Here is a 26,469-nt window from a genome sequence, read left to right as displayed (position 1 = left end):
CAAACTTTTAATAAACATTGAAAAACATTTTCTTCTACTTACGGTTTTTCCGCCTTCTCGGGATCAACATCATCCTGACGCATAGGTGGACTGCTTATCAACTGGGGACTATATACCTTGGGGGGACTGGTGACACGCGGTGGACTGTGCATTGATGGTGGACTTTTAACCTGTGGTGGACTACGTATAATCGGAGGTGAAGGCATGGCCGGTGGACTGTCACCCTCCTGGGGACTTTGTAGGCGAACGGGTGCCGCAACAGATCCATTCGACTGAGTTGGACTTGCCACTTTAGCCTCCTCGCCGGATGCTGTGTGATGACTTTTTTGCGACAGCGAAGGGCTGTGCTTGGATGTATGCGAACGTATTGAACCCGGTGGACTGCGTATGGATTTTAGAGAAATTGGTGGTGAGGTAATTGCCTCGGCTTTTACGGATTGCGAAGCTGAGACAATGGAAGCTGCAGCCGATGCTACCGAAGCTGCTGCAATACTGCCAGCCCTAGAGCTAATGCTGCCGCCAGCACCGCCTCGTATACTGCCACTGCGGCTGGCGGTACGGCTGCCGCTGCGACTGCCACTGCGACTAACACTACGACTAGGAACACGACTACCTCCTGCGCCGCTGCCGCCTCCTCCTCCGCCTGTTGCACTTGTAACACTACTTTTACGTTTGGGTGAACCCGACACCGTAGGTGTTGGTGTCGGCTGCGAGAGTTGCGAAACTTGTGATGTTGGTGTTCCGGGCATTGATGACCTTTTTTCATTGTCCTCATTACCCTCCTCCAAAGGTGGTTGTGGTGCCCTATCTGAGGATAGTTCATCCTGATCTAATGGCTTTGTTTCCGACACAGGGGTCTTGGTGCCATCCTCATCTTCGGCGGGATCTTCCAGGCCAGCTGGTGGTGGTATATTGGCCATTAGTTGTTCCTGTTCCGCCTCATCCATGGGCTCCTCGGCCTGGTGATTATACATGGAGGAGGCCGAATAGCCATTGGTTGGTGGTGTGGTTATGGTGGTGGAATCATCATCCCGAGAGGATTTCTCTTCACCATTGATGGCCTTTTGGGCTGCCTCCTGCAGAACCTCTTGTACCAAATCCATTGAGGGTTCTCCGGACACACCAGATAAATCTATTTCCGGTTCATCATCTTCGTCTGGTTCTTTTGGTTTCGAATCTTCGATCGGATCGTCTTGTTGATCGAACTCGGGTGGTGGTGTGGGTGGCTGTTCATCATCAACCACATCACACTCGGGTGGTGGTGGTGGTGTTGAAGGCATGGTCAGAGGTGAGTGTTTCGATATGGGTGGTGGAGAGTTGGGCTGAGATTGATCACTCTCCGAGGGTGGGGTTAAAGGTGGTATCTGTGAAACATGTGTGGGCGGTGGTGAGACAATTTTTTGTATGGAACTAAGTTCCGGACATGGTGGGGGTGTTACAGGTGGCGAGGGCGAGGTGGAAGGTGTGCGACCCTGCATTGGCTTGGGCAAGTGGCTGTCATCCTCATCATCGTCGTCGTCTTCATCATTGTTGGCCTGATGCGTTGACTGTGGTCGATTGTAGGTTAGATGGGAGGGTATGGGTGGCAATGGTGGAGGTGGAGAATCTTTATCACCCTCATCATCACCGTCATTGTCATCTTCACCCTCTGTCTCTTTGTCATCGGTTTCCTTGCCAGAGGTTTCTTCATCCGGAGTCTCCTCCACATTATCGGTGGCCTCAATATCGGCCTCAGCCCCATCATCATCTTCCTCCTCGACATCATCGTCATCTTCTTCATCTTCCGTCTCCAGAGGTGGTGAAGGTGGCTGGGGTAAAACCCGATTGGAATGAATGGAGGATGAAGCAGTGGTTGCTGGTGGTGGTGGTGGGGAGAGTGGTGGCGGTGGCATCATTTCCAAGACGGACGTTGTGGGCGAAGCTGGTGGCGAGGGCAAGACTGTCATCTGCGGCGGTGGTGTTGGAGGTGTATCGTCGTGTTCACTAACGGTGGGCAGGCCCATGGTCTGCTGTTGCTGCATTATGGTCATAACTGAGGGCGGGGGCGGAGGTGGTATGACCATGTAATCCATGCCATCACCCACCAACGGCAAGGGTGGAGCTGTGGCCTGATCCAGAGCTGTATTGTCCACCTCTTCGATGTCGGAATCAATGCCTTGAGCAAAATCCATATAGAAGTTGTCACGTGAATCGCTGGATCCACGCCGCAATTTCAGGGATAGATCCGGAGAGCTATCCATGTTGTTGCTGGTGTTGTTGTGAAATTTTTAACACTTGGCCCTCACGCGAGCTGTTGAGTTTCGGGAGGGCTTATCTGCTTGAAATTGAACTTTAATTTATTGATTTTCTGTTTTTTCTTTGACGGGATAAGTCACATAGATTTTGGATTAGTGAGGGTGGGAAATGGGGGGATACTCAATGAGATTTTTTCTTGTTCTTTTCTCTTAGATTTTCCTAAAGACAGAGACATTGGAAGGGAGAATTGTAATAAAAACCGCTTATGTGGCACTTCAGAACCCATTAGCTTTATTTATGACACTTTTAATCACACACACACACATGCACACGCATCCTAGCCGTGAGGACACACTTGAAACAGATTTGGGTTTCTTAAGCTTTTCTTTTTTTTGTTATTGTACATTTATTACAACAACACATGAACTTTTATTTATGACAAACTATTCTCTTATGCCAGGGATCTGCAGATTGTGCGTGTCCTGTCCGCTTTGTGTTTATTACGCATTTGAATTTTTGCGCCTTTTTTTTTTCTTCTACTCAGCCATGTCCCGATTGGCTGGCTGGCTATTCACTCGGTCGGTTAACTGTTGTACGTTGTTGTTATTTTCATTACCACTACTCCTCTTGTTGTTGTTGGCAGTTTTATGATTGTTTCTTGTTTTTGCATTAAAATGCGTAACGCATTTTATTTGTAACGTCTCCGAGGACCGAGAACGAAAGGAAGTGTTATGCGTTGTAGCAGACAAGCTGCCACCAACAAAAACAGAACAGCATAACAATGGGAGGGGGGTCACACATTAACAACCCTCTTGTTTAGCATAATAATAGCAAAACACACTCACACACACACATACACGCAACATAACTGCCTGAAACCATTGTCGTAGTTTGTATCCTCAAACTGCTACGCAGTATGGCTTTAACGAGGTCACACAGGCACACAAAGATTGGCTTTAGGTTTTTTGATTTTTGAGTGCCTGAGTGAATCTGTGTGTGTGTGTAGAAGTATGTCTCCTGGTCTATGATCCAGAACAACTAAGTGGATATGTTTTTTTTTTTTCTTCTTTGGCTCCTTTGTAGTCAAAACATGTAGTTTTCATTGGTTCTTTTATTTTTATTTCGCCTTTTTATTCTATTTTTGCAGACATTTTTATTTTGGAGGGGAAACCCCGCCATAAAGAGCAGACAGCTAATCTAAGCCATAAATCTTAAAGAAAGAAACAACCTTAAAGACAAGTGCTAAAAATAGGCCGTAGTAGGAAAAGGAGAACAGTTTCGCAGTAGAATTTAATTCGTTGTCCAAATTGCCAGAAATTTGAGACAATTTTTTTAGCTGCTTTTGCGTAGTTCCAGCAATTTTCAAGAGAAACGTCTAAACCTAGAATCTTGAAACTTCGCAGGTAATCTAAGCCATAAATCTTAAAGAGAGGAAAAACAGTCTTAAAAACAAGTGCAAAAAATAGGCCGTAATAGCAAAAAGGGGAAGAACTTCGCAGTAGAATTTAGTTCATTGTCCGAATTTCCAGAAAATTTAGACAAAATTCTTAGCTGATTTTACGTAGTTCCAGCAATTTTCAGGAGAAACGTCTAAAGCTAGAATCTTGAAACTTCACATGTGGATTACTTTTAGTTCGCTGTCCATAGATCAACCTGGGTTTTTGGGAATCGTACTTAATCGTATATGAAATATATTTGAAAAATCCAGCATTTTAGAGCTAGAATTTGGAAATTTCTTTTGGAAGTTAAATGGCGTTTTTGGGGAATCGCACTTAAATATTCTAAAAGTACTGAATATTAATGCTAGAATCTAAAATGTGGCACACAGTTCGATTGCGACGAGTTTTACATGTTCTGAGTACTAAAAACAATACCAAATTCGAAAATATATATACTGGCATTTGACATAAGATTGACTTCTACTGTCACATTGACAGGTTGTACAGTAATTAGTACTAAAGGGTACTAAAGCACGAAATAGTTGAAAGTAGCGTTGGGAGCTAAATCCATACATTTTGTACGAATGTCGCTTTTTGAGGCTAAGATAAGATGTTGCTTTTAGAAATGGGTACTAAAGTTGTTTGGAAGTTTAGAAATTTGGTAGGTAATTTTACTCGACGATGTGCAAATATTCTACAATAAAAGACCTAATATGAATAAGTGGAGCTTGAACACACAAGGTTGACCCGAGGTTCACTTGTAGAGAGTAGTGGTCGAAAACGGCAGGGTATGTGAAAAGTTGTACCAAAAGGGTACAAAAGCACTAAATCCTAATAAGTGCCACCTAAATGTTGGGGTGGGAAAGAGATAAAATTGTGTTTTTGAGTCATGTACTTTTAGAGCCTGAAATTCTGAAATTCAGTTTAACGAAGTTCATATTGCTTATTTACTCAAAGAGTGGCAAAATGTTATTCCTTATAAGAAAAAAAAACAGTTTTTGGATTTTTTTTAAAGAATTCTAAATTTTGGTACGAAGTTGGTATTAAAACCGAAGCTCTTAGGAAAACTAAATGTGAAGAAGTAGAGTTCAATTTACGGCGAGAAGGGGTAAAAATGGAAGAGTGAATAAAATGTGTGCTAAGAGGATACTAAAATTGCTTAATTCAAAAAAAAATACCAACGACACTATTTTTGGCGGACGGACTGATGAGGCAACGTTTTTAAAAACTTAAATAGTTTTTAAGGGTTATGATTACTTAAAATGTTATCCCTTATTAACTTTATTTTGGCTTAAGGTCAATTGAAAAACATCAGTGTTTTATTTTTATAATTTTGATTTTTATTTTCCGATATTTCGACTGTCTTCGACAGTCATCTTCAGGGAAAAAAATTTTTATTGAGAAAAGCAACAGTCTTGTTTCACCGTCTATGCTAAAATGTTAACCCTTTGTGTGGGAGATACTAGAAAGAACATGGTCTGAAGATCCTTTCTCTTTCTATGAGGTAAATTGGTTTCTTTGAAAATGTTGACCTTTTGTTAGGGGTGTATTAAAAGGAGTGGACCGATATTGCCCGACCGATATCTCTTCTAAAATCGTAGTTTCGGTAGGGCCAGTATTGGTCGTGTAAAATTATATACACACTCTATAGTCATGTGACTGAGGGTGTAACAAGTGCTTGAAAAAAGGCAACTACGAAAATCAAATGGGTGTTAGGAAATTTGTACTAAAAATACAAACTCGAAGAACACACCAACAAATGTGTTTCCCAGTTAAAATTTTTCACATTTACAAAAAGAATGTTGAAATTTCGCGAAAAGGGAGGCTCAAAAAAGTACTAAAAATCATCAAATCGTAAAACTATTAACTCCTATAAAATATCCTTTTTTGTCTCCACAAAGTGTAAAATTGAGTCAACATAAACTTTCTATATCGATTTAGCCCTGCCCTGGAAATCACTCTAGCTTCCGAACGGAGAGGAATGTGGACAAAGTAACCTTTAAATGTATTTTAGGTCCGTTTAATTGAAAATGTATATTTCGAGTGTTTAAAACACAATTATTAACCGAATTTGTTGTAAATATGTGTTCCCAAAATGTAGGAAGCATTCTTGCAGAACATTTAAACGCCTCCATATATTCGTCATTTGGATGATTTATGTCAAAAATGTGATATTTGGACTTTGTATCGGTACTACCTCACGAAACGGTAAGTCTCGATATTTAAACTTTTCACCGGAATTGTTTTAAATGCAAAATTTGGGTTTAATAATGGGTATTACCTCCTGCGACAGAAAATTACCTAATATAAGCCTATAGTCGGTATATTGATGATTTTAGCCACATTGTTAAACAGAAAAAAATAGTTTTAAATTAAGTTTAAACTTCTTCGTGGTTTCATTCTCTCAGGCAGAAAGAGATCCATATGGGTCTAAATTGTTCTATAGACCCCACGAACGGTACCTCCCGATATTTGGTATTTTCATGATTAAACCATTTTTGTTTTTAAGGAAATTATTAAAAATTTGATATTTGAAACAAGTAATCGATAAAATGCCTCTGGCAGAAATGTATCCCTAGTAGATTCGCGATTTGTTATAGTCTCCATATAACGAAACCACCCAATGTATTATATTTTGAAGGCTCATTCCAAATCCAGATAATTTTATTTGTAACGGTTTTCTAAACTTACTAGATATGAAGGATTAAATATATCGATCCAAAAAGGAATGGTCAATGGTGTTTTCGAGCCGAATTTCTGTGCTTTACAGACTGCTGAAATTTCGTTATGGTGCGGGGCATGATATAAAGTAGAGCTTTTGTGCACTCCTTGTTTTCATGCTGGATTCTCAAAGGTGAAGCATGATATAGTAAAATTTGTGACCATTCCTACTTATATTTACTAAATGTTGTATGTAGAATTCTGGTAAGTTTCCTAACGAAGCTAACTTATTCTACAAAATTTAAAAAAGTAACATAGGTAATAAAACTTTCGACCAGAGCTGGAGTACTAAAATCTAGCATTATAAATACTCTTGGTATGAAGTATTCGAAAACCGCTGGTGGTATTGAAAAATTATGTCAAAAAGTACTAATCGTTGCTTTATTTATAGTCGTAGACACTTTAAATGTTCCATGTTATCAAACCAGCGAGATTTTGGTATAACAAGCTTGTTTTTTTTCAATGACCTTTCCACTTTATATTCCCACAATATGGATATTAAAAATTAGTCTGACAGACCTCAAAAATTACTGTCAGTTATCTGATGATGATCATTGAAAAATTATTCTTATAAATTCGGGGTCTGAATTTATATAATGGATCTGATAAAACATGCAAAAACATTCCTAAAATCATCCATAAGTAATCTAATAGATCTCAAGAAAATTTTCTTCAAAACGCACGATTGGTGTTTTCATGTAAAGTCCTTGAAAATAGTCCTGATAGTAATTAAAACGACTTTCTTAAAAATACATGATTATTAGTCTGTAGTCCTTGAAAATGTTTCTTAAAAATTCCGGGATTGTTGTTTTCATGTATAATTCTTGAAAATAGTCCTGATATTCCTTGAAACGATTTTCTTAAAAACCTCAAAGTACTCTAAAAATACAGGAAATGTATATTATTTAAAAAATTATTAGTGATTGAGTCCTTAAAACTACTTTTTGAAAATTCCTAAATTAATAGTCTGATAGTTCTTCAAAAAAATTAAAAATCTATGGTTTATGGCCTTGGAAAATCTACTTAAAGATCAACGGTAAAATTAAAAATATTCTTTGAAAAAAATATTTTTAAAAATGCATGATAAGTCCTTGATATGATATTTCAAAAGATCACGATTAGTCCTTGAAAAAGCATCGTTAAAAGTCCACGATTAGTCCTTGAAACAATGTCGTAAAAATCCACAATTAGTCCTTGAAAAAAATGTCATAAAAAATCAACGATTATCCTTGAAAAAAATCTTAGAAATCTACGATTATTCTTGAAAAAAATTCTTAGAAATCTACTATTAGTCCTTGAAAAAATATTCTAATAAATCCAAGGATAATCTTTAAAAACAATTTCTTAAAAATCCACGATTAGCAGCTGCAAAACATATTCTCAAAAATCGCATTATTGCTTGAAAAGTATCCCAAAAAATCCACGATTAGTCCTTTGAAAAAAAAAAATATTCTTAAAAATCCGCTTTAGACATAAGCCTACACAGCGACACCAGCCCATCTGATATTTTAAAATTTTTCTATGTATGTACAGGTTTTGAAATAGTCTCATATAACAGTAGCCCCCAATTATGGGCATTTTGAAGCTCCTAACCACATTGTTTTAACTGAATGGACCACCATTTGATGCTTTTAATTCGTATCAAATTAGAATCATATCTTGCAAAAATATTCAGAAAATTTTCTAGGTTTTTTTGGCATATGACCGAACCTGAACCCACCATTTCTAAGGGATTTTCAGGATGATCAAGTTAACTAAAAGGCAGTTTTTAATTACTACGATTTATAATCCTCCAAAGTATGATAAAAAAATTGTCTTTAAAGGCGAAACTTCGTACTTTTGCAAAAACAATCCAAACTAATTGAATGTGATCTGGATCGAGACGAGTGCGACATTACGGTTTTTAATAAACAAAAATGCTTTGAGCCAAAATTTTGATTTGAACCATATTTCTTAACGGGATCCATTTGGCCTTTTGGATCAAAATGGTTTATCAAATCCCAAACATTCAAAAAATTACTGTATTACGCTTTTCCAGATTGTAAATTAGTGCCATAATCTTTTATCAAAAACTAGTAATAATTTGATTCCAGGATCTAAAAATAATACTATTTTTATCGACAAAACCCCTAATATACACTTCAAAATAAATGAAAAATGGGCGTGTCAATGACACAATTAAATTTTACTATGGTCACTTTTTAAATTTTGTCATCCTTTTTGCAGTTGGCCAAAGAAAACTCTAATTTATCTCCTAAAAAACGACGAGACACTCAACAGAGATAGAGAACAATAAAAAAGAACCAACAACTACAACCATGTTAATATCAACCAATTTCCAAATTGAAAAATTATATGTATCCATTTCAATGCCAATTCATCCTTTGGAGTATCCTTTTTTTACTGTTTATCTTATGGCTGCACAAATCGTAAAAAATTGCCCCTTTCCCTTTGTGCAAAAGTGACAGGACACACGGTGTGTTTGTGTAGTTGGGGTCCTACATACATACACTTGGCATGAAACGTAAAAACGAAAGCGATAGTATTAGGTGTTGTCGTTACGAGTGCAAGGGAATACCCCCTTTGCCAACAACAGACATACATTCATACACACCATCTCCATTGCTCCCTAACATGATCGTGAAACGAACTTTAACTTTATTCCAGAATTTCTATACACCTTGGCCAAAACTATTCAAGTTCGGCTTTTATGTAATTTTCATCCATGGGTAGGTATATCCTGCTGCTATGCTGGAGGTTTGGTAGATAGATTTTGGATTTGTTCCAGCATCAATTACTATTACGATATACACGCACACACACACACACACAAATACACACTGGACGATGGCCCCTAATAGAGGGAAAACAATAACAACGACAACAACAACAATATTAGCACCGACCGAACGAACAAACGACACCGACGATACGATACGAGTTGTTATCCTTTAGTATGTACTTTTTGCAATAGTTTCAATGTGAGAATGTGTGTGTGTGCCTCTCTCATATTGTAGGTGCGTGTTGCATGCAACTGCTGCTGCTGATGGGTCAGGTTGAGGTTATCATTGCTCGCTGGCTGGCTGGCAGGCAACTGGCCTATCGGCCTTTTGGTCCTGCATCCCGCCATGAACAATCATCAGAAGCGGCAGCAGCAGGAGCACCATTACAAATCAAGTTTGTATTCGGGACAAATGTAAGGCATACACCGACAAACAAGAGCACACATGACCACACACACACTTTTATCCGGTACGATTCGTTTGATGTTGTATATACACTAGAAATTTACAAGTCACACACACTTTGTTTTCACTTCCAAAATTTTATTTTTAATTTTCAAAACTTTTCAAATTTTCTTTACCGGTTTCCTTAGATTTTCCACCAATCCTTTTGGCAACGAAAAAGGATTCGTTTTTGTTTTATTTTGAAAATTTTTGCACTTCTTTCATCAAAACCGTTTCCATTGGTAAGTATTTGCTTTTGTTTTTTTTTTATTTTTTTCTTCTTCTTCTTTTTGTTCTTCCAGTTAGAATAACTGCACTAAGCAGCGCTTTTTTCTGAAATCAACAACCGTCCGTACTCGAAATTTAACGTTCTTTTCACGTCGACACTCGAAAACAGAATAACTGTGATATCCCAGCACCAGCAAAGGTGTATTTGGTGTGCTCTCAATTTTCTCAATTGTGTTGCACATACATATTTACCATCTTCTTCGTGTGCCCAGATTTCCACAACATATTTCGAGTTACATGTACCCAGCAATTTTTGCAAATATTCTTCTTCGCATCATTCACTTTCCAGCTCTTTCCCGCTCTTTATTTCCGTTTCAAAAGTGTTCTCATTAGAATATAATCTCTCCCAATGGGAGCCATTCATACTCTCCCATTTTAACCAATTTCATTATACCTACACACCGTATGTTCTCTGTTTATGTTTTTTTCATTCTCAAACAAACAACATTGAGCACGACTTGGTGGCAAACGCAAAACACAAATGCTGCCTGCTATGAATAACGGAAGTGGAAGAGAACTTTTCGCATCAATTATGTGTAATGTCGTGTGATGCTTCGCAGAATTTGCAATGTGGGAGATTTTTCGTATGAACAGGGTGTTATCAAGTCATTGCCGTTGTAAAATAAAAATACAATAGTTACAAGAAAAACAGAGTATATTAAAAAGAAAAGCTAAAAATAAGAGACAAGTGTATTGACATCTTGAAATTTTTCATCGGAAGGTATTCAAAATAGGGCTCAGAAAATTCGTAAATTTTTACACTTCTGAAAATATATAAATATATCGTCAGGGAGTGATTTAGCAGTGATATTTCTATGTTGTATATAATAGTTGGTACCAAATATCGTTGTTGTGGAGAGCATTTTAGGGGTGTGAGGGAGTTAAAAGAGCAAAAGTAATACTCCTATCACAAAATGCTATAAATTTTACGATTACCCCCTAATATCAGTTCTGTTTTGACATTTTTTAGTAAACTCATGCGAAATACACGTTAATAAATAATGTTACGCTACACTGCTCCAGAACGCGGAATATTGTTGACGTTTTATTTTACCAATAATTGGTCGGTGACTTTGGCACAACAGGAATTTCGTCGCAGATTTCCTGGCCGTCTACTGGTGAAAAACTGCAACGTTTTTAACAAAAGTTGTTGCCAGGCGAGAATATTGCTGCTGTAGCCCAGGATGTCATGGACGACGGACGTGTCACGCAAATGGGTATCAGTCGGCGGTCTTTACAGCGAATTTTGGTACAAAATGGTTCTGTACAAAGTCCAGATGGTGCATCAGCTGTTAGCCAATCACGTCTAACATACGCTCAAGCTATCCTTATTCAACACCAAGAAGAAGAAGCTTTTCCATCAAAAATAATCATGAGTGATGATCACTGTATGGTGTGTCACTGTATGGTGTGCTGTTTTTGCTGAAGGAGTCATCGGACCTTTTTTTCTTCGAATAAGTCGCGGGACAGACGGTTACTGTGAATGGTGAGCACTACAAAGCAATGATCAACGTCTTCTTTTTGCTGCAACTCGATGAGTTGGGATTGGAAAACATATGGTTCCAAAAGGACGGTTTATCGGCACACACTGCACGTGCCACTATCGATATGCTGAAGGATGCATTTCCCCGACGCCTAATCTCCCGATTCGCATTGGCCGGCAAGATCGCCTGATTTGACCGCTCCAGACTTCTTTTTGTTAAAATAAAAATATCGTAGTTAAAATAATAGATTATTTTCTAATCAGTCTAATTTCTCTTAGTTTTTTAATTATCAAAAAACCAGTGTTAAAACATAATTTATAAATTTTTTGCAATAATTCGTTTTATTAATAATTCTGGACAACATCCAATTTTAAAAACAAATGAAATGAATTTATTAATATAAAAAAATTGAATTTAGTTTTCTCTTAAATAATCTCATTTATGGACTTATGTTTTGAGCAGTGCTGGTATTACCATAGACAAATAAAGGTATAGACTAAAAAGTTGTCTCATCTGTTATATCTGAATAAGTGCTTCAATAGATGTCGTTCATGGTGTGAGAGAGGTTCAGTAGACTCACTCAATTCTCTCAAAATACAAAATATTAAAATTTTTTATGATTCTTTATTATTTATAAATTAAAAAAAATTGACTGGCCCAAGATCAACAATAGTGACATCTGCCGGAAGGGAATATTTTAAAACTTTTTAGTCTATACCTTTATTTGTCTATGGTATTACTGACTTATAATCTCCAACCTCCCAATTTACTTTGAATAGTTCTATGTTCTATTTGAAATAAGGCCCTGCTAGCAAAAAACTCACTGTATGCACTCCCCGTTTTGTTCAGAAACACCATTGGAATTTTCATTAAAACTCACAAAGAGCGCCAAATGAAAGTTGTGTTATGTTGTTGTTTTGTTTTTATTTCCTTGTTTTGGTTTTTTTTTGTGTCTTTTGGAGTCTGGTGTATGTGTGTACTCGCAACTGAATGTTAAGGGTGTTTTTGGCACACAACTGCTGCTGGTTCGTATGAATGAATGCGAAAAAGTGTCAACGAAAATGGCAACAAAGGAAATAAAGAGAGATATTCTTCTGGGAACTCCAATTATAACAAGTTAAAACGTAGTTGCTCTTACTTCTGCGTCTCCATGGCAATGATGCTCTTTCTCACAGAGAATGAGCAGTCAACAAAAGAGTAACAGAGATAGAGAGAGGGAGCGAGTTACATCAAATTACAACATCCGACCCCATACAAAATTTGTGTAATGCGTAAAAATAACACAACAGACAATAATAATAACAACAACAACAAAGAGAAGACAATGAGTGCAATACTTACATCCTCACATATTAACATTTATGATTGCTAATGTTGCTCGAGCACATTCACACATACTTTCACGAGTCTTATGCAAAATATGTATGAATTAATCTTTAAGTAAACATTATGAACTGACAAATAGGTATCCGGAGATATAGTCATTATTAAATAATAGATGAGGAACGGCATGTGCGTTGCTATTTTCAGGTTTGATATTGTCTCGTTGCTGTGATGATGAGGATGATGATGACGATAATAATCACACTACCCATGTTATACGTGATGCCAAAAATTAGATTAGTGGTCGTAGATTTTGCGGGAAATCTGGCCACAATTACATCCTTCTAATTCCTATTATAATTGTTGCCTTTGATATTTCCATGACCCATAACTTTTATTAGACCACATTTTAATGAAAATTTGTTTTTATTGAAGCTTGTGTCTGAAATTTTTAATAAATGGAAGGAAAACTCTATGGCATAATTGTTGATGAGAAACAAAATTCGAAATATAGGCGACAATATTGTGTGGGGAACTAGATTTATGGTTATAAAGTCCACCGATCGGCTTAAAAAGATGTCAAATTACCTATAATGCAATGTCCTACTTGACAAGGTAATAGCAGTTGCAAGAGGTGGTTATCATTGATTTTTAATGTTTACCTATGGCTGGCGCCCAAACACATGCTTAACGACCTAAATGTTCGAAATTGGCCCAGGGGTAGAAACCTTTGAGAAACGCCATGCTTTATTAAAAGCATCACATCTAAAATGTTCTTCCGTTCAACATTAGTCAAATATAAGTTATTCGTATTCCCTCAAATTTTGTTTTAGAATCACTACGTGCAACTGGCGCCCAAGCGCACTTTCAAAGACCTATAATTTTTATATTTCCCCAGCGGTATTGTATTAGATTTCCTTCTACAAAGCCATGCTTGAATTTATGTATTCCCGATTGTGTTCAGACCCCGTGATTGGCAATTGGAAATGCCTGGATATTCGTTGGTACAATATGTATGAATTTTGTTTTTTGTCCTTGCCTAGCCCCAGCAACGAGAAATCTACGTTCATCTTCAAAGTGTATGAACGTGAAGGTTGTTAAAAGACAATTTCAAAACTTCTACACTTTACATTTTGATTTTGAATTTTTATGTGTGAGTGGCGCCCAAACACTAATTTAATGTTATGTCCATAATATTAGAAAGAGTCACGCCGAAATCAGGGCTGTAAATTGAAGATTAACGTAGTTCAGGAAAGTTGAACGCCCTACTCATGACCCCATTTTGAAAAGACATCCATGTTATTGAGAGAGAGCAGTATAACAGAGAACTCCCATATCAATAGGCGTATAAAGCAAGACTATATTATTAACCCCGACGCGAAGTAATTAAGGAATACGCAAACGGCCACCCAAGCACATGTGTGACTTTTTTTTTCGAAATTCATAGTGCGTTCGACTTAGGTAACGGAAAAGTGATTAAAGCTATTTATTTTTGATTTTGTTGCGATCTTTTGTTGATGATTGGCAACTGGGAATGTCTGGATATTTTTTGTTACGAGCTGTATGAATCACGTTTTCTGTCATCCTTTAATTTCCAACCATATGAACCTGTAAGGCTGTTTAAAGACAATTTTAGGACTTGAATAAATAATCTATCCTTCAAATCTTGATTTTGAATATTTACGTCCGACTGGCGCCCAAACAATTGCTTGATGGAAGCAAACGCCATAGTAAAGGAAGGTGTCTCAAGAAAGTCAGGGATGTAAATTGAAGAATGTCGTTTTTAAAAGGCCACCCCGCACAGAGTGAATACCGCCCGATCGCAGCTAAAACACGAGAGTGGCCCCGGAAAATCAGAGAAATTTAGTAGCACCTGAGATTAGCATAATAACTACATTTGAATTGAAACGCAGGACCTGCCATCGTCAATCCTAGGGTATGAAAAAGGGGTCAAAACACAACATACACATATTACAGAGAAGCTTAGCGTTTACTGCTCTCTCCCTATGGCCGCCCAGCTTTGACCCCTAAATCTAAACAAAAAATAACAAAAGTCTCAAGTAAAAAAGCAACAAAGTTCGGTTGGGCCTAACTTTTCATACCCCATCACCATTTTGAAGGAACTTGAAAATTTTCCAAAAAACATCCGTGGAAAGATCTCGTTTAAAGTAAACCCGTTATATGGGGGATATACGAAGACCCATTACGAAGTTTAAATACGAAATATGATATTTTGGTACTTCGAACTTGACCTGCCTGCAGACAAAAGATTGAGCTGTCCAGAAAATTGTCTATACAGCTCCAGGTCTTCATACAGCCCCGATATAACGGTATATATAGGGAGGTACTTATGATTTTCGGGATTTTGATGATTATCCACCAGATTTTTTTTAAGTTTCGTATTTGAATATTGTAATGGCTTATGACAAAAGTTACCCACGTCTTCGTATAGACCCCATATAACGGCTTTATTCGGTGTTTTTAAGATTTTAACAGAATTTTTAACCGACTTTGTTTTTTTTTTTTTGAAAATTTCCAAATTCGTTCCAACTGGTGGAGGGTATTTAAAGTTCGGCCCGGCCAAACTTACGGCTTCTTTACTTTTTCTTTGAACATATATACTGTATATAATGTAAAAGTTCATAATAAGATCGAACTCAACAAAGTAGTTGGGTTTCATGCTGAGAAAAACTCAAATCAAATGGAACTGATTATTTAAATGCCTTGAATTTTGCATATGTAATCTTTCTTTAATCACTCCTCTACGAAGCTACTTTAGAAAGTTCTCACCTTATACATAACTATTAATGCCCAAAGTGTCAATGGCAAATATTCATTACATGCTTCGCATCTCAGCCGGACATTAGACATGTCTATGATTATCTCAATTGCAAAGAAAAAGTTATACCTTTTCCCATACAAAGTTTGGTCATGAGTGTCCTTTCGACGATAAATCGATTAGTGTCAATTTCTTGGTTCTTCGGTTCCTTTTTTGCGATATTCATTCCTACATATGTACATTCATTCTTGTATTGGGATACGTTTTTTTTTTTTCTTGCTACTCTGTCGTTTATGTTTTATCCAATTGACCTAGATCTTCCTGATTCTATTGTTGTTGCTTTAAATGCTACTGGTTTCTTCCCACACACACACAATATTACATTCAGGACATAGTGTAACAGCAGCATGAAATAGAGGTCTATTGTTATTTCTCTTTACATGATGACACATATACAGGCATACATATGTGTGGGTGTGTGTAGTTGTTATAAAGATGTATTTAAGATTTTGCTAACGGCATTTTATATATCACCCGGCCGCCACCAGCCGATGTTAATATATTTCAACTTAATGCCATCGCAGCACTGTACCAAATAAATAGTATGGCCCCAAGTTACACACACACACATGCGACCTGCCAACAACTACGTCTTACCCAGGAGTAATGACAATCTTACACAATAGCTAATAACTTTTTCCAACATATTCCCGTTTTTTTCATGCTTTTTGGGGACTTTGAGGATTGTATGCCAATGTTTACAGAAAGCTTTTGAATGTGGATGACTTTCAGTTATGTTATTTACATTTGTCTAACAGAGCTTTATTTAACCCTTTCAGTGTCAATGAAAATTTTTGTCGAGATAAAAATCTGAAATTCCGTACTAATTTACTAAAATGTGCTCAGAAATTCGAAAACGAAACTAATAGAATAGAACTGCAATATTTTTAAATAGCGAAAAAATATTATTAAAAAATATCAAAAATAACGGTTCGTAAGAAAAACAAAAAATGGCAAAGAAAGAGAGTACTTTTAAATGTCAAATATATTTGACAAAAACACTGAAAGGGTTAAAGACCTTAACTGTTATGGTTTATATCACTCAAGAATGTTACAAGATTGGTATTTTATTTACAACACCCTAAAATATTGGTCAAAAGTAGCCTTCTTGGCCGACCTTACGTAGGTCTCGTTTCGGACCTGGTTCGACGAATTTTTCAATATCTGTTTGGATTATCATAATTTTAGACAATCCCAAGCTCACATCCCAGTTAACATTTTATTCCGAATTCGACTCAAATCTCAGCTGAATTTTCCGATTCTAAATTTCTTTCGTTTTCGGTAAAAATTTTTGAGATCTGAAATTGTTTCTAAAGCTTTGCAATTTCTAGAAGATATGACAATTTCTAGTGAAGGAGATAAAATTTCTAAAAAAATAATAACTAGAAATCTCGAAAAAAAAACTATAAAATCTACTATTCTTTTATCTAGAAGATATTTAGAGAAATAGACAAATTTCTAAAGAAAATACTTAGAATCTCGGAAAAATCTAAAACCAGAGCCATCGGCCATATGTGTCTACATACATAAAATCTTCATAGCAGATCTTGTATTAGTAGAAATAATGGGATGTGTGAAATATGTTTATTTCGGATTTTATAATTATAATCGTTTTGGTTATTCAAACACCCTTTGTGGGGGACGTACCAGAAGGAATGGTTCGATCTCTACCATCTTTATAACATATCTTGTGTTAATAGAAAGAATATGAGATGTACCAAGTCTGAATGGAATCGAAAGTTAATTTCGCGTTTTATGAGCTTTATGGATATTCAAAATTTTGACCCTTTGTGGGGGAGGTACCGGTATATTCCATCTTCACACCAGACCTTGTGTTAATAAAAATATTGTGAATATTTGAAGACAATCGGACCCTTACATCATATTTTGGGAGTGAGCCGACATTACCAATCTCCGAACTCGATTTAAGTTTTATAATAATATTGCGAGGTAGCAAGTTTGGATCAAATCGGATACTCTTTACGAGAGTTATCGTCAGACAGACGGACATTGCTAGATCGACTTCAAATGTCTTGAAATATATTTGGTCTAAAGAGACCTAGGGTCTTAAACCGTTATTTCGATGAGGCACCTTTTTGGCCGTATCAAATGATATGTAAACTCTCTAGTCATATCGCTGAGGGTATAATAACAATTGAAACTCAGGAATCCTTCTAATTTTCAGACAATAACTATTCAAATTCAAAAATTTTATTTAAATTTTTAATACTTAAGAAGTTTTTTTACCCTTTACCGGAATTCCAAAATTCTATTTCAAACCCGAAAAATTAAATTTGAAAGTCATTTTAAGAAAATTTCAACTTATATTCAAATATTCTATTTGAAATTTAGAATTTCTATTTCAAATTCAAAAAATTTAATATTTTCATTAAAGCCTATATAAGGTCGCCAAGAATACAACTTTCCACAATAATTTGACAATAAACTTGGTAGTTTTTGCAGTATCGCGATTTGACTCTCTTTTTGAATTTTAAATCACAATATATCTTTTGCGATTTTAATCTCTCTTTTTGAATTTCAAATCAAAATATATTTTTTGACAGCAAACATAGTTGCAAGATGGGCTTACTGGCCGACCATATATAGGCCATGTTTTCCATATACAATAAGGAACACCTCAATTCAGAACTTTCATTTGAAATTCCATTTGAAATTATTACCCTTATTCTAAATACATTGTAACATTTGTTACCACTACTCGCATTTGATGAATTGTGAAGTGAATCGAACACAATTCCCGATTCCCCTTTAAAAGTCTTCATTCCGTTTTTGTCTTAATATATTGCCTTCAAAAACAAAAAACCAGATGTACATTTAAAATATATGGGTAAAAACAGCTAATTTATTTCGCCAGAGGAAAATTCTTTCTCATTTCTTACAATATACAAAATTAACTTAAATACAATAGAAAACTTATTTTTACTTATTGCTCTTCATAATTCTCTGTCTTGATATCGTTCAAACCCAACTCTTCATTTTGTTCATATGAACGTTCATATTTTGTAACCTGTAATTTAGCATCGGCTTCTTCTGTATCACTCAACGACTGAACATAACTATTACCGGCTGGATCGTCCAATACCAAGGTGGCGGGCATTTCCAAAGATAATATTTTCTCAAATTTCTCAATAAAGCCCTTGAAACGATTCTTAAACGCTTCATCTGTTGAATCTTGGAACATAACATCATTGCCCTCAATTTGATCTTTCATGGCGGTTAGGATACCCTCAACGGTGGTAAAACGACCACCCAATGCTGAGGGACCAACTTCACAATCCAATTCGGGTATGAGTAAATTACATGTCTCCGACTTTAGTACATCGCGGGTAAGATCTTCTTTGCTATCAATGCGCACCTCAAAACGGGTACCCTTATCTTCAATACCACCACCAGATTTAACTTCATTTGTTTTACAGCCACAAACATCGCACACGGTGGCCATAATAACAACTTCCTTGAAGTGGGGAATTTTTGTCAGCTTCATATTTGTTTCGCATGGGGAACGGCATTCGGGACACAGCGTTTGGAATTGTAACACCTCACCATGCAAATCCTCCAAAGTCCATTCACCTTCAGGAATGGGTTTTAACAAGGGCTTATCTTCTTTCAGAATTTTCTTTTCGCCTTCTTGCACTTCATTGGCATCATATAGACCCAATAGTTCATCTTGTTCCTTGGTGCGGGTGAAGTGTGTTGTCTTGCAATTGGGATCATGTGCCGGAGCCAAAGGATTCTCAACAAAGCTATTACCACTAATATCATCCAATTCCAATGTAAAGTTGGTCTTCAACGCCTTTAAGTCATTCAACCTTTCAATGTAGGCATCAATGGCGGCCGCTGCATCTGGATGTTCAATTCGTCTTTTATCTTGATCTTGACTAAGGCCACGTATCGTTCGATCAATGATACCCTCAACTGTGGTAATCTCTCCCTTCTGGGACTGTGATGGAATTTCCAATTCAACTTCAGGAATTTTAACCAATGTATAATCGGAGCGCACAACACGACGATTCAAATCACCACTAGACTTAACCTCCAATTTAATATGAACGCCTTTCTTTTGGATTTCCGATGCAGATTGAATTTCATTGTTTTCAAATCCACAAAATTCACATTTGAATGACATCAACACAACCTCCTTGAAAAATGGTATTTTGGTCAAGAGCAGACGTGTTACCCCAGTCTTGAAACAATTCATACATGCCGATTCAATTTCTGTTGCCTCATTTACCGCCTCGTCAGCATCAATTTCCTTAAATATGGGACCTTTTTTCTCATCCTGAATGGATTCACTACTGGGTATCGTCTCCGTAGTTTGTGTTGCCATTTTTGCTATCAGCTTAGCAGTTGAACGCAATTACTTTTTGTCGTTTTTCTTTAATAATTTTCCAGAAAATTCGCACTTGTTTTTCTTATATAGTCTGTCGCCGACAAATACGATGTATGTGAATGATGTATGTCTGTCGTCAATGAACTTTTGTTGTTTTACAAACAGCTGATGAAAGAACGTGTCGTGTCAGTGTTGCAGAAAAAAGTAGTAGAATGGGAGAGTTGAGTAGTTTATACCAAAGATTTACGGAAATAACTTTTATGCAAGAATTGATAGTCTAAACTCGCATTTTTATGAAAAATAGCATTTTTAAAGTTAATGATTACTCGGAATGTTGACAATTTAATGCAGAGGTGTCAAAAGGATTGAGTCGATGTTGTCGAGTAAAGTTTCAATGACTTGAAGGACTAAGCTCATATAACCCATTTTCAGCCTCCATCTAAGCTTGACAAAAATGCATGGCAGAAGAATACAGGTAGATGCATCAACGCTTGGGAGCATTGATATGTCAAAAACTGTAAATGTTTTTTTTTTTTTCAAATATAAGTAGATTTTTACATGTTTTCTTATACTACGTCATTCGGAGGCTACTATATTTCGCGTTTTTCAAAAATTTTTACAAATTTAAATATTTTTTCATTCAACATTTTCAATTCCAAAATTGGTTTGACAGTTCATTGTCCCAGCAGCTGTGTCGACGCGTCTACCTATATTCTTCTACCATGCAAAAATGTTACAATTTGCAAAGTTTCAAAAAATCTGATATGCACAACCATCTCCACAACAAGAGTCCTCATGCGTAACTATTTGCCAGAGCGACGAAAGTAGCTGGGTCAATTTAAAATGTTCTGAAGCGGCTATGAGGCTCAAGACAGTTATTTTGACGTGGCTCATTTTGGTGACATTTGAAATATAATCTATGTCGACATAGGTCTGAGGGTATTCAATTCTCTGTTCTAAAATCAGCAAAACTGGTTTTACAATTTTGTACAATATTTTTTCGTACAGTAACCTAACGGCGTATGACATATTTTTTCGTGTTTTTTAAAATTGAACTGCACTCTTTACTTTTTTTTCGAGTAATGTGGTGGTGTTCTAGTAAAAACTTGTAAAATTTGCAGAGGTAGTAGATTCTAGCACGTTCTGAAACTTAACTTTGGACATATACTCCATTCCATGGCAGAAGAATACAGGTAGATGCATCAACGCATGGGAGCATTGATATGTCAAAAAATTTTAAATGTTTTTTCAAATATAAGTAGATTTTTATATGTTTTCTTATACCACGTCATTCGGAGGCTATTATAATTCGCGTTTTTCAACAATTTTTACAAATTTAAACAATTTTCCATTCAACATTTTCAATTCCAAAATTGGTTTGACAGTTCATTGTCCCAGCAGCTGTGTCGACGCGTCTACCTATATTCTTCTACCATGCTCCATTCACTCATATGATACGTTACGTTGTGCACTAACTCCTGTTACTGAATACTCAAAATAACAACACTGTTCTAGATTGTCGCCGGCTTTTGACAACGGAAGGGCGCAAAAATTGTTTTTCGTTGTCTTTAGCAGTACATTTTGCACATTTCGCTAATAAATAAAAATGGGCGAGGAAGCTACTGCGAAAACTTCACGTATGCCATGGTAGGAATATATATTGTTATTAATTTTCTTTTTTTGTAAATAATATTTATCTTTTTGAAGGGTTGAGAAATACCGGCCATCGAAATTGGATGACTTAATTTCACATGAAGAAATTATTTCAACAAGTAAGTTCCATACTTTTTTTATTTAATTTAAAATTTAAAACAATTCCCTTATTACAGTCAATCGCTTCATTAATCAAAAACAATTGCCACACTTGTTGTTCTATGGTCCACCGGGCACGGGTAAAACCAGTACTATATTGGCATGTGCCAAGCAACTATATACACCGGCTCAGTTTAAATCGATGGTCTTGGAATTGAATGCCTCCGATGATCGTGGTATTGGTATTGTGCGTGGACAAATATTGAATTTTGCCTCGACGCGTACCATCTTCAGTGGAACCTTTAAATTAATTATATTGGATGAAGCAGATGCCATGACTAATGATGCTCAAAATGCTCTGCGCCGTATTATTGAGAAATATACGGAAAATGTACGCTTTTGTGTTATATGTAATTATTTAAGCAAAATCATTCCAGCTGTCCAATCAAGATGTACACGTTTCCGATTCGCTCCTTTGACGCCGGAGCAGATATTGCCACGTTTGGACAAAATTATTGAAATGGAAAAGTAAGTTTAGTGTATAACATTTTCGTGGATATTGTTCATGTATATTTTTTTTTTATTAATTTATAGTTTAAATGTTACCGAAGATGGTAAAAAGGCTTTAATGGTTTTGTCCAAGGGTGACATGCGTAAGGTGCTAAATGTCTTGCAAAGTACAAGTATGGCCTTTGATGAGGTCAATGAGGATAGCGTTTATACATGTGTTGGTCATCCACTGCGTCGTGATATTGAAAGAATCTTAGAAACTTTACTATCATGCAAAAGCTTTGAGGATGCTTATAATGGTAAGTTGTATTAACATGTTTCAAGGAATTTTGTCATCATAATAATTCCGATATTTTTTAGAAATCCAAAGTATCAAATCAGTTAAAGGTTTGGCCTTAGATGACATTTTAACCGAATTGCATTTATTTATTATGCGATGTAAGTTGTTGGTACTTTTATTATAGAATTCTTTTTATTAATTATTTCTTTATTTTTCTTTTTAGTGGAACTCCCCATGAGTGTTATGAATAAAATTATTATTAAGATGGCTTCAATAGAAGAACGTTTAGCCAAAGGCTGTACAGAAGGTCCTCAAATTACGGCATTGATTGCAGCATTTTTCATTAATCGGGATCATGTTACATTAGAAAGTTAAATGCATACATTTTTTTCTATGTGTAAGTTATATTTAATAAAAATTAATTTAAAAATTATTGTGGAAATATATCACTTTTGATAGAAAACCCATTGAACAACCGTAAAACAAAGGAAATTTGACATACCATTAAAATGTCCTAATTGAAGGTTTTCAAACCTTTGAGATCGTCTGCAAACTCTTATTTGAATGAAAAATCTTTCATCTGGACAACAGTAAATCAGAAAATCTGGCATACTATTGAAATGTCCTTTATTTGAAATCCTCACACCTGTAAAATCCAAGCAAATTTATTTCAAAGAAACCTCTTTCCGCTGAATGTCAATTAGTACAAAAATCGTATTCCGTGCAGATGCCATTCAATGCCCTTTTGAGATTAATTTTGTTATCCCTCGTGATTTTATTATAATCCGTCTAATCAGATTTCAGGTAAATTATGGGCCTAGGAAGTCTTCCAATTTAACATGGCGAAAAAACTAAATCCTAAATCGATTAAATCAATTTTCAATTGAAATAAATTTGAAAATGAGCATTAGATACTTCGGTAAATCGAATATTAGATTTAGACCCAACTAGTTTTTTATCAACATTTTCATTAATCTAAAATTTGCACACACAAACATATTTCGATCGAAATGTATTCGTTATTGGATGCAAGAATTCCGCCCAAGTATAGACCACAGACTGATTGAAATTGTACCAATCGCATACCTATCAATTGAAAACAATATGCTGCAAACATGCCGTTTCAAAGATTGCTTTAAGCTAACTTTGTTAAAGTGGATCGAAATCACAGTTTATATTTATATGTAACCTTCATATGACTGCGATATTGATGGTATGACATAGCATAAATATTTTGGGAAAACATATTTCTAATTTAATCCAATTAAATTTAGATTTTTATATAACTCCCTTACATCATTCATGCGATTTTGGATAAAAATACTCCATATAGTTCCAAATACCAAAACTAGTTCAACATTTATTCTCTCTTTTGGTAAAATAACTATATTTACAACTTTGATTTATAATCCTTTTCATACGTATAAATCACTTGATGTGCTTCGTTGAAGTATGGGTGCAATCCTTTACGCACCCTTTCAATCCATGCAAATACTTTGGGATATTTATTTTTGATTTCATAGCCACAACATCCTGAAAAATAGATACAATAAATAAAATATATAATAACTCGATAGACTTACTTATTTGTTCAATTTCGCAAGCACCAAAAACATCAGCTGCCGTCAACTTAGAGCCAGTCAAAAAATCGCTATCTTTTAACCAAAGATTTTCCATTGATTCCAAATCAATTTCCATTAACTTGCGATATTTCGCCACTTTGGCTTCGGAAGCAGGTGAACCAAATACTTTTTCTTGTACCCACAAAAAGCGGAAGTACAGGGAACATGATGTACGAATACCATTGTGTTGCCACGATAGAAATTCATCTATGCGAGCTCTTTGATGAAAATCGCAGGGATAAAATTCATCGGAAATGTAATTCTTGGCTGCTAAATAACGAAGAATGGCAATACTTTCGGCTAAGTGCAGCGGTTGGTCGTGTTCTCGATCAATTATGGCCGGCACTTTTTGAAAACGATTGATTTGTTTGTAGTCTTCTTGGATATTTTCACCTAAATTGAAACATTTGTTTAAACAAAACGGAAAACCCAGGACCCCCTTTAGCCAGAAGATCTACCGGCAAATAATATAGTTTTTCTTACTTCTATGCCACCAATAATACTTACCTCCCAACAAATTTATTGTTTTAGGTTCAAACTTGGTTTCACTTGCCTTTAGTAAAATGTATAATGCTCTGGAGGGTTGTGAAAGAAAATCAAAATAATATTCCAAAGAAGTGTCCATTGTTGTGGAAGACTTTAATCTGTACGCTAGAATGCTTAACAATGTTTTAAAATAAATTTGTGTTTATCTGTGCAATTGTTCTGATACTGTTTGGGAGTGTGAATTCCAAAAGAGAATATATGCATAGCCTACAATTGTATTGTGCTCACTCTTTGTTTTTTGCTTTTCTCTTTCGTTTCGATTTGATCTTTTCAAATTTCAGAGGTAGCAAGATAAGTTTACAGTCGAATCCGGGTTATTGTAACAAATCAATATTTCCAGTTATATGCTCCAAAACTTATTTCGGATGTATAGGACTCCCTGTAATAAGACCGACTACTTTGATGTTATTTTTTGCTATGTATGTATCACTTGATTTTTTATAGAGTTTAAAAGTTTACAGTTTTAAAAGGTTTTCCAATCAACATTCAACCAAGAACAGAAATACGTGTTCATCATGTCCAAAAGCCAATGAATCTTGCATGCCAAGAAATTAATATTTCTAATCTAAAATTGAGTTCGGCTTGCCTTTTATAAATGATATAAGACTCTGAAGTGTTGGGACAGGGAATCAAATGGGTAATAGTAAATATTTTCAATAACCCAATAATTTGCAGTACTTTGTTGCTGTTTGTTATTCTATGACTCAAAAGCAAAAAGGGCGATTTCTAAGAGATATAACAAAATTGAAAGAAAAACACAAAAAACAAAATTAATGTTCAAATGGCAATGGTGATTGCATATATACTTTTCAACATATCGGTCGGTATCAAAAACGAGCAGATGGTGGGTCGGTATAATTTGCTTAATTATATTTGAAACAAATAAAATAGTATCAGCCGGTTTTGACGATAGATTTATACCCCCGGCCTTGAGTCAAGATTATTCAAAATGTTGACCCTTTATAGGGGAGGATCTAAAGCAGTTGGCTAATATAGACGAATTCGTATCTGACCTAAGACTGATAAAAATATTACAACGTTCCTGATTTGGACTACATCGACTACTTCCTATACTTTATATATGATATGTTCATAATTCATCTATTATAGATAGAAATATTGGTATGTGCAAAATTTGAAGGAAATCAAACATTTATGTCCAACTTTATGCGAAATCATAAATTTCGATAAATTAAATTTCACACTCAAACAATGCCTTTCGGTTAAAATTAAGTGAACATTTTTCTGTAATTTAATATTTTTATATTTTGTTGCTAATGGACCATACAACCTTTCTTTCATCAACATGTGCTTTATTTAGTAGATCAGGCTGGGGAGCCAATATCATTAAATTAGTTTACATTATCAGGATTATTGTAATGTTTTGTAATACTTTATTTTAGGCCATGAAGGCTTCTGTGTTACAAGTGAAGATATAAATAAATAAATAAAATAAATATTCATATCAGATTTCTGATTAAGAAAAATATTTAGATATAGCAAGTTGAAAAGAATTGCCGAGTTGTTTCGCAGGTTATGGCATATATAAGTATTGGAAATTGTGCCCCTTTGTGGGTGAGGTACCAGAAGAGGTTGGCAGATATATATCATCTTATTTTATAATTGATTAAAAAAAATCATTGATTAAAAAAATCGCTTAGATATTTGCCCTTCTTTAATCACAAAGCACTGTTTTGTGTAGGGTGTACATATGAACTTTGTGCTGTCAAGCCATGGTTGATCAATGTTATTTTTAAATTTCGAACATTAACTCAAATTTCCCATTTCTTCTAATATTCATTTTTAAATTAATTTATTAATAAGTATACATTTTCCCTCTTTCTCTATTATT

At 35.6% G+C, this 26,469-nt stretch overlaps 4 protein-coding genes across 6 annotated transcripts in view; 1 reads left to right on the top strand and 3 right to left on the bottom strand.

Annotated features, from left to right (window-relative positions):
* LOC101900593 (proton channel OtopLc) overlaps positions 1-10,469 on the bottom strand; it is a 142,496-nt gene extending 132,027 nt beyond the window's left edge. The window contains exons 1-2 of one of the 2 annotated variants that reach the window (XM_059122014.1): positions 9,760-10,469; positions 43-2,454 (exon numbers count right to left, since the gene is read on the bottom strand). In XM_059122014.1, coding sequence (XP_058977997.1) covers positions 43-2,240 — 2,198 coding nt within the window. In that variant the 5' untranslated portion in view covers positions 2,241-2,454; positions 9,760-10,469. The remainder of the gene's footprint in view (positions 1-42; positions 2,455-9,759) is intronic. The other variant, XM_020034671.2, reaches the window with a different exon arrangement.
* Positions 10,470-18,386: 7,917 nt separating this feature from the next.
* LOC101900773 (zinc finger protein ZPR1) lies at positions 18,387-20,062 on the bottom strand. Its single transcript, XM_005177542.3, has one exon. It carries the CDS (start codon positions 19,902-19,904, stop codon positions 18,501-18,503), a length of 1,404 nt encoding a protein of 467 aa, XP_005177599.1. The 5' UTR covers positions 19,905-20,062; the 3' UTR covers positions 18,387-18,500.
* A 1,377-nt stretch (positions 20,063-21,439) lies between these two features.
* LOC101887938 (replication factor C subunit 5) lies at positions 21,440-22,912 on the top strand. The gene is made up of 6 exons (XM_005177554.4): positions 21,440-21,554; positions 21,615-21,679; positions 21,737-22,187; positions 22,254-22,468; positions 22,530-22,607; positions 22,673-22,912. The coding sequence occupies exons 1-6, from the start codon at positions 21,514-21,516 to the stop codon at positions 22,822-22,824; spliced, it is 1,002 nt and encodes a 333-aa protein (XP_005177611.1). The 5' UTR covers positions 21,440-21,513; the 3' UTR covers positions 22,825-22,912.
* A 908-nt stretch (positions 22,913-23,820) lies between these two features.
* Positions 23,821-24,781, bottom strand: LOC101888110 (glutathione S-transferase theta-1). Of its 2 annotated transcripts, XM_059122015.1 has the most exons (4): positions 24,579-24,781; positions 24,450-24,464; positions 24,033-24,419; positions 23,821-23,982 (listed from the first exon to the last, which is right to left on the bottom strand). In XM_059122015.1, exons 1-4 carry the CDS (start codon positions 24,694-24,696, stop codon positions 23,840-23,842), a joined length of 663 nt encoding a protein of 220 aa, XP_058977998.1. In that variant the 5' UTR covers positions 24,697-24,781; the 3' UTR covers positions 23,821-23,839. The 2 variants fall into 2 exon arrangements, with proteins under 2 accessions (XP_058977998.1, XP_005177612.1); XM_005177555.4 differs by having other exon boundaries at positions 24,033-24,464; positions 24,579-24,773.
* Between the last annotated feature and the right edge of the window lie 1,688 nt (positions 24,782-26,469).

This window comes from Musca domestica, unplaced genomic scaffold, assembly GCF_030504385.1.
Source record: "Musca domestica strain aabys unplaced genomic scaffold, Musca_domestica.polishedcontigs.V.1.1 2, whole genome shotgun sequence".
NCBI classification, from domain to species: domain Eukaryota; kingdom Metazoa; phylum Arthropoda; class Insecta; order Diptera; family Muscidae; genus Musca; species Musca domestica.
This window is presented reverse-complemented; position numbering and strand designations above follow the sequence as displayed.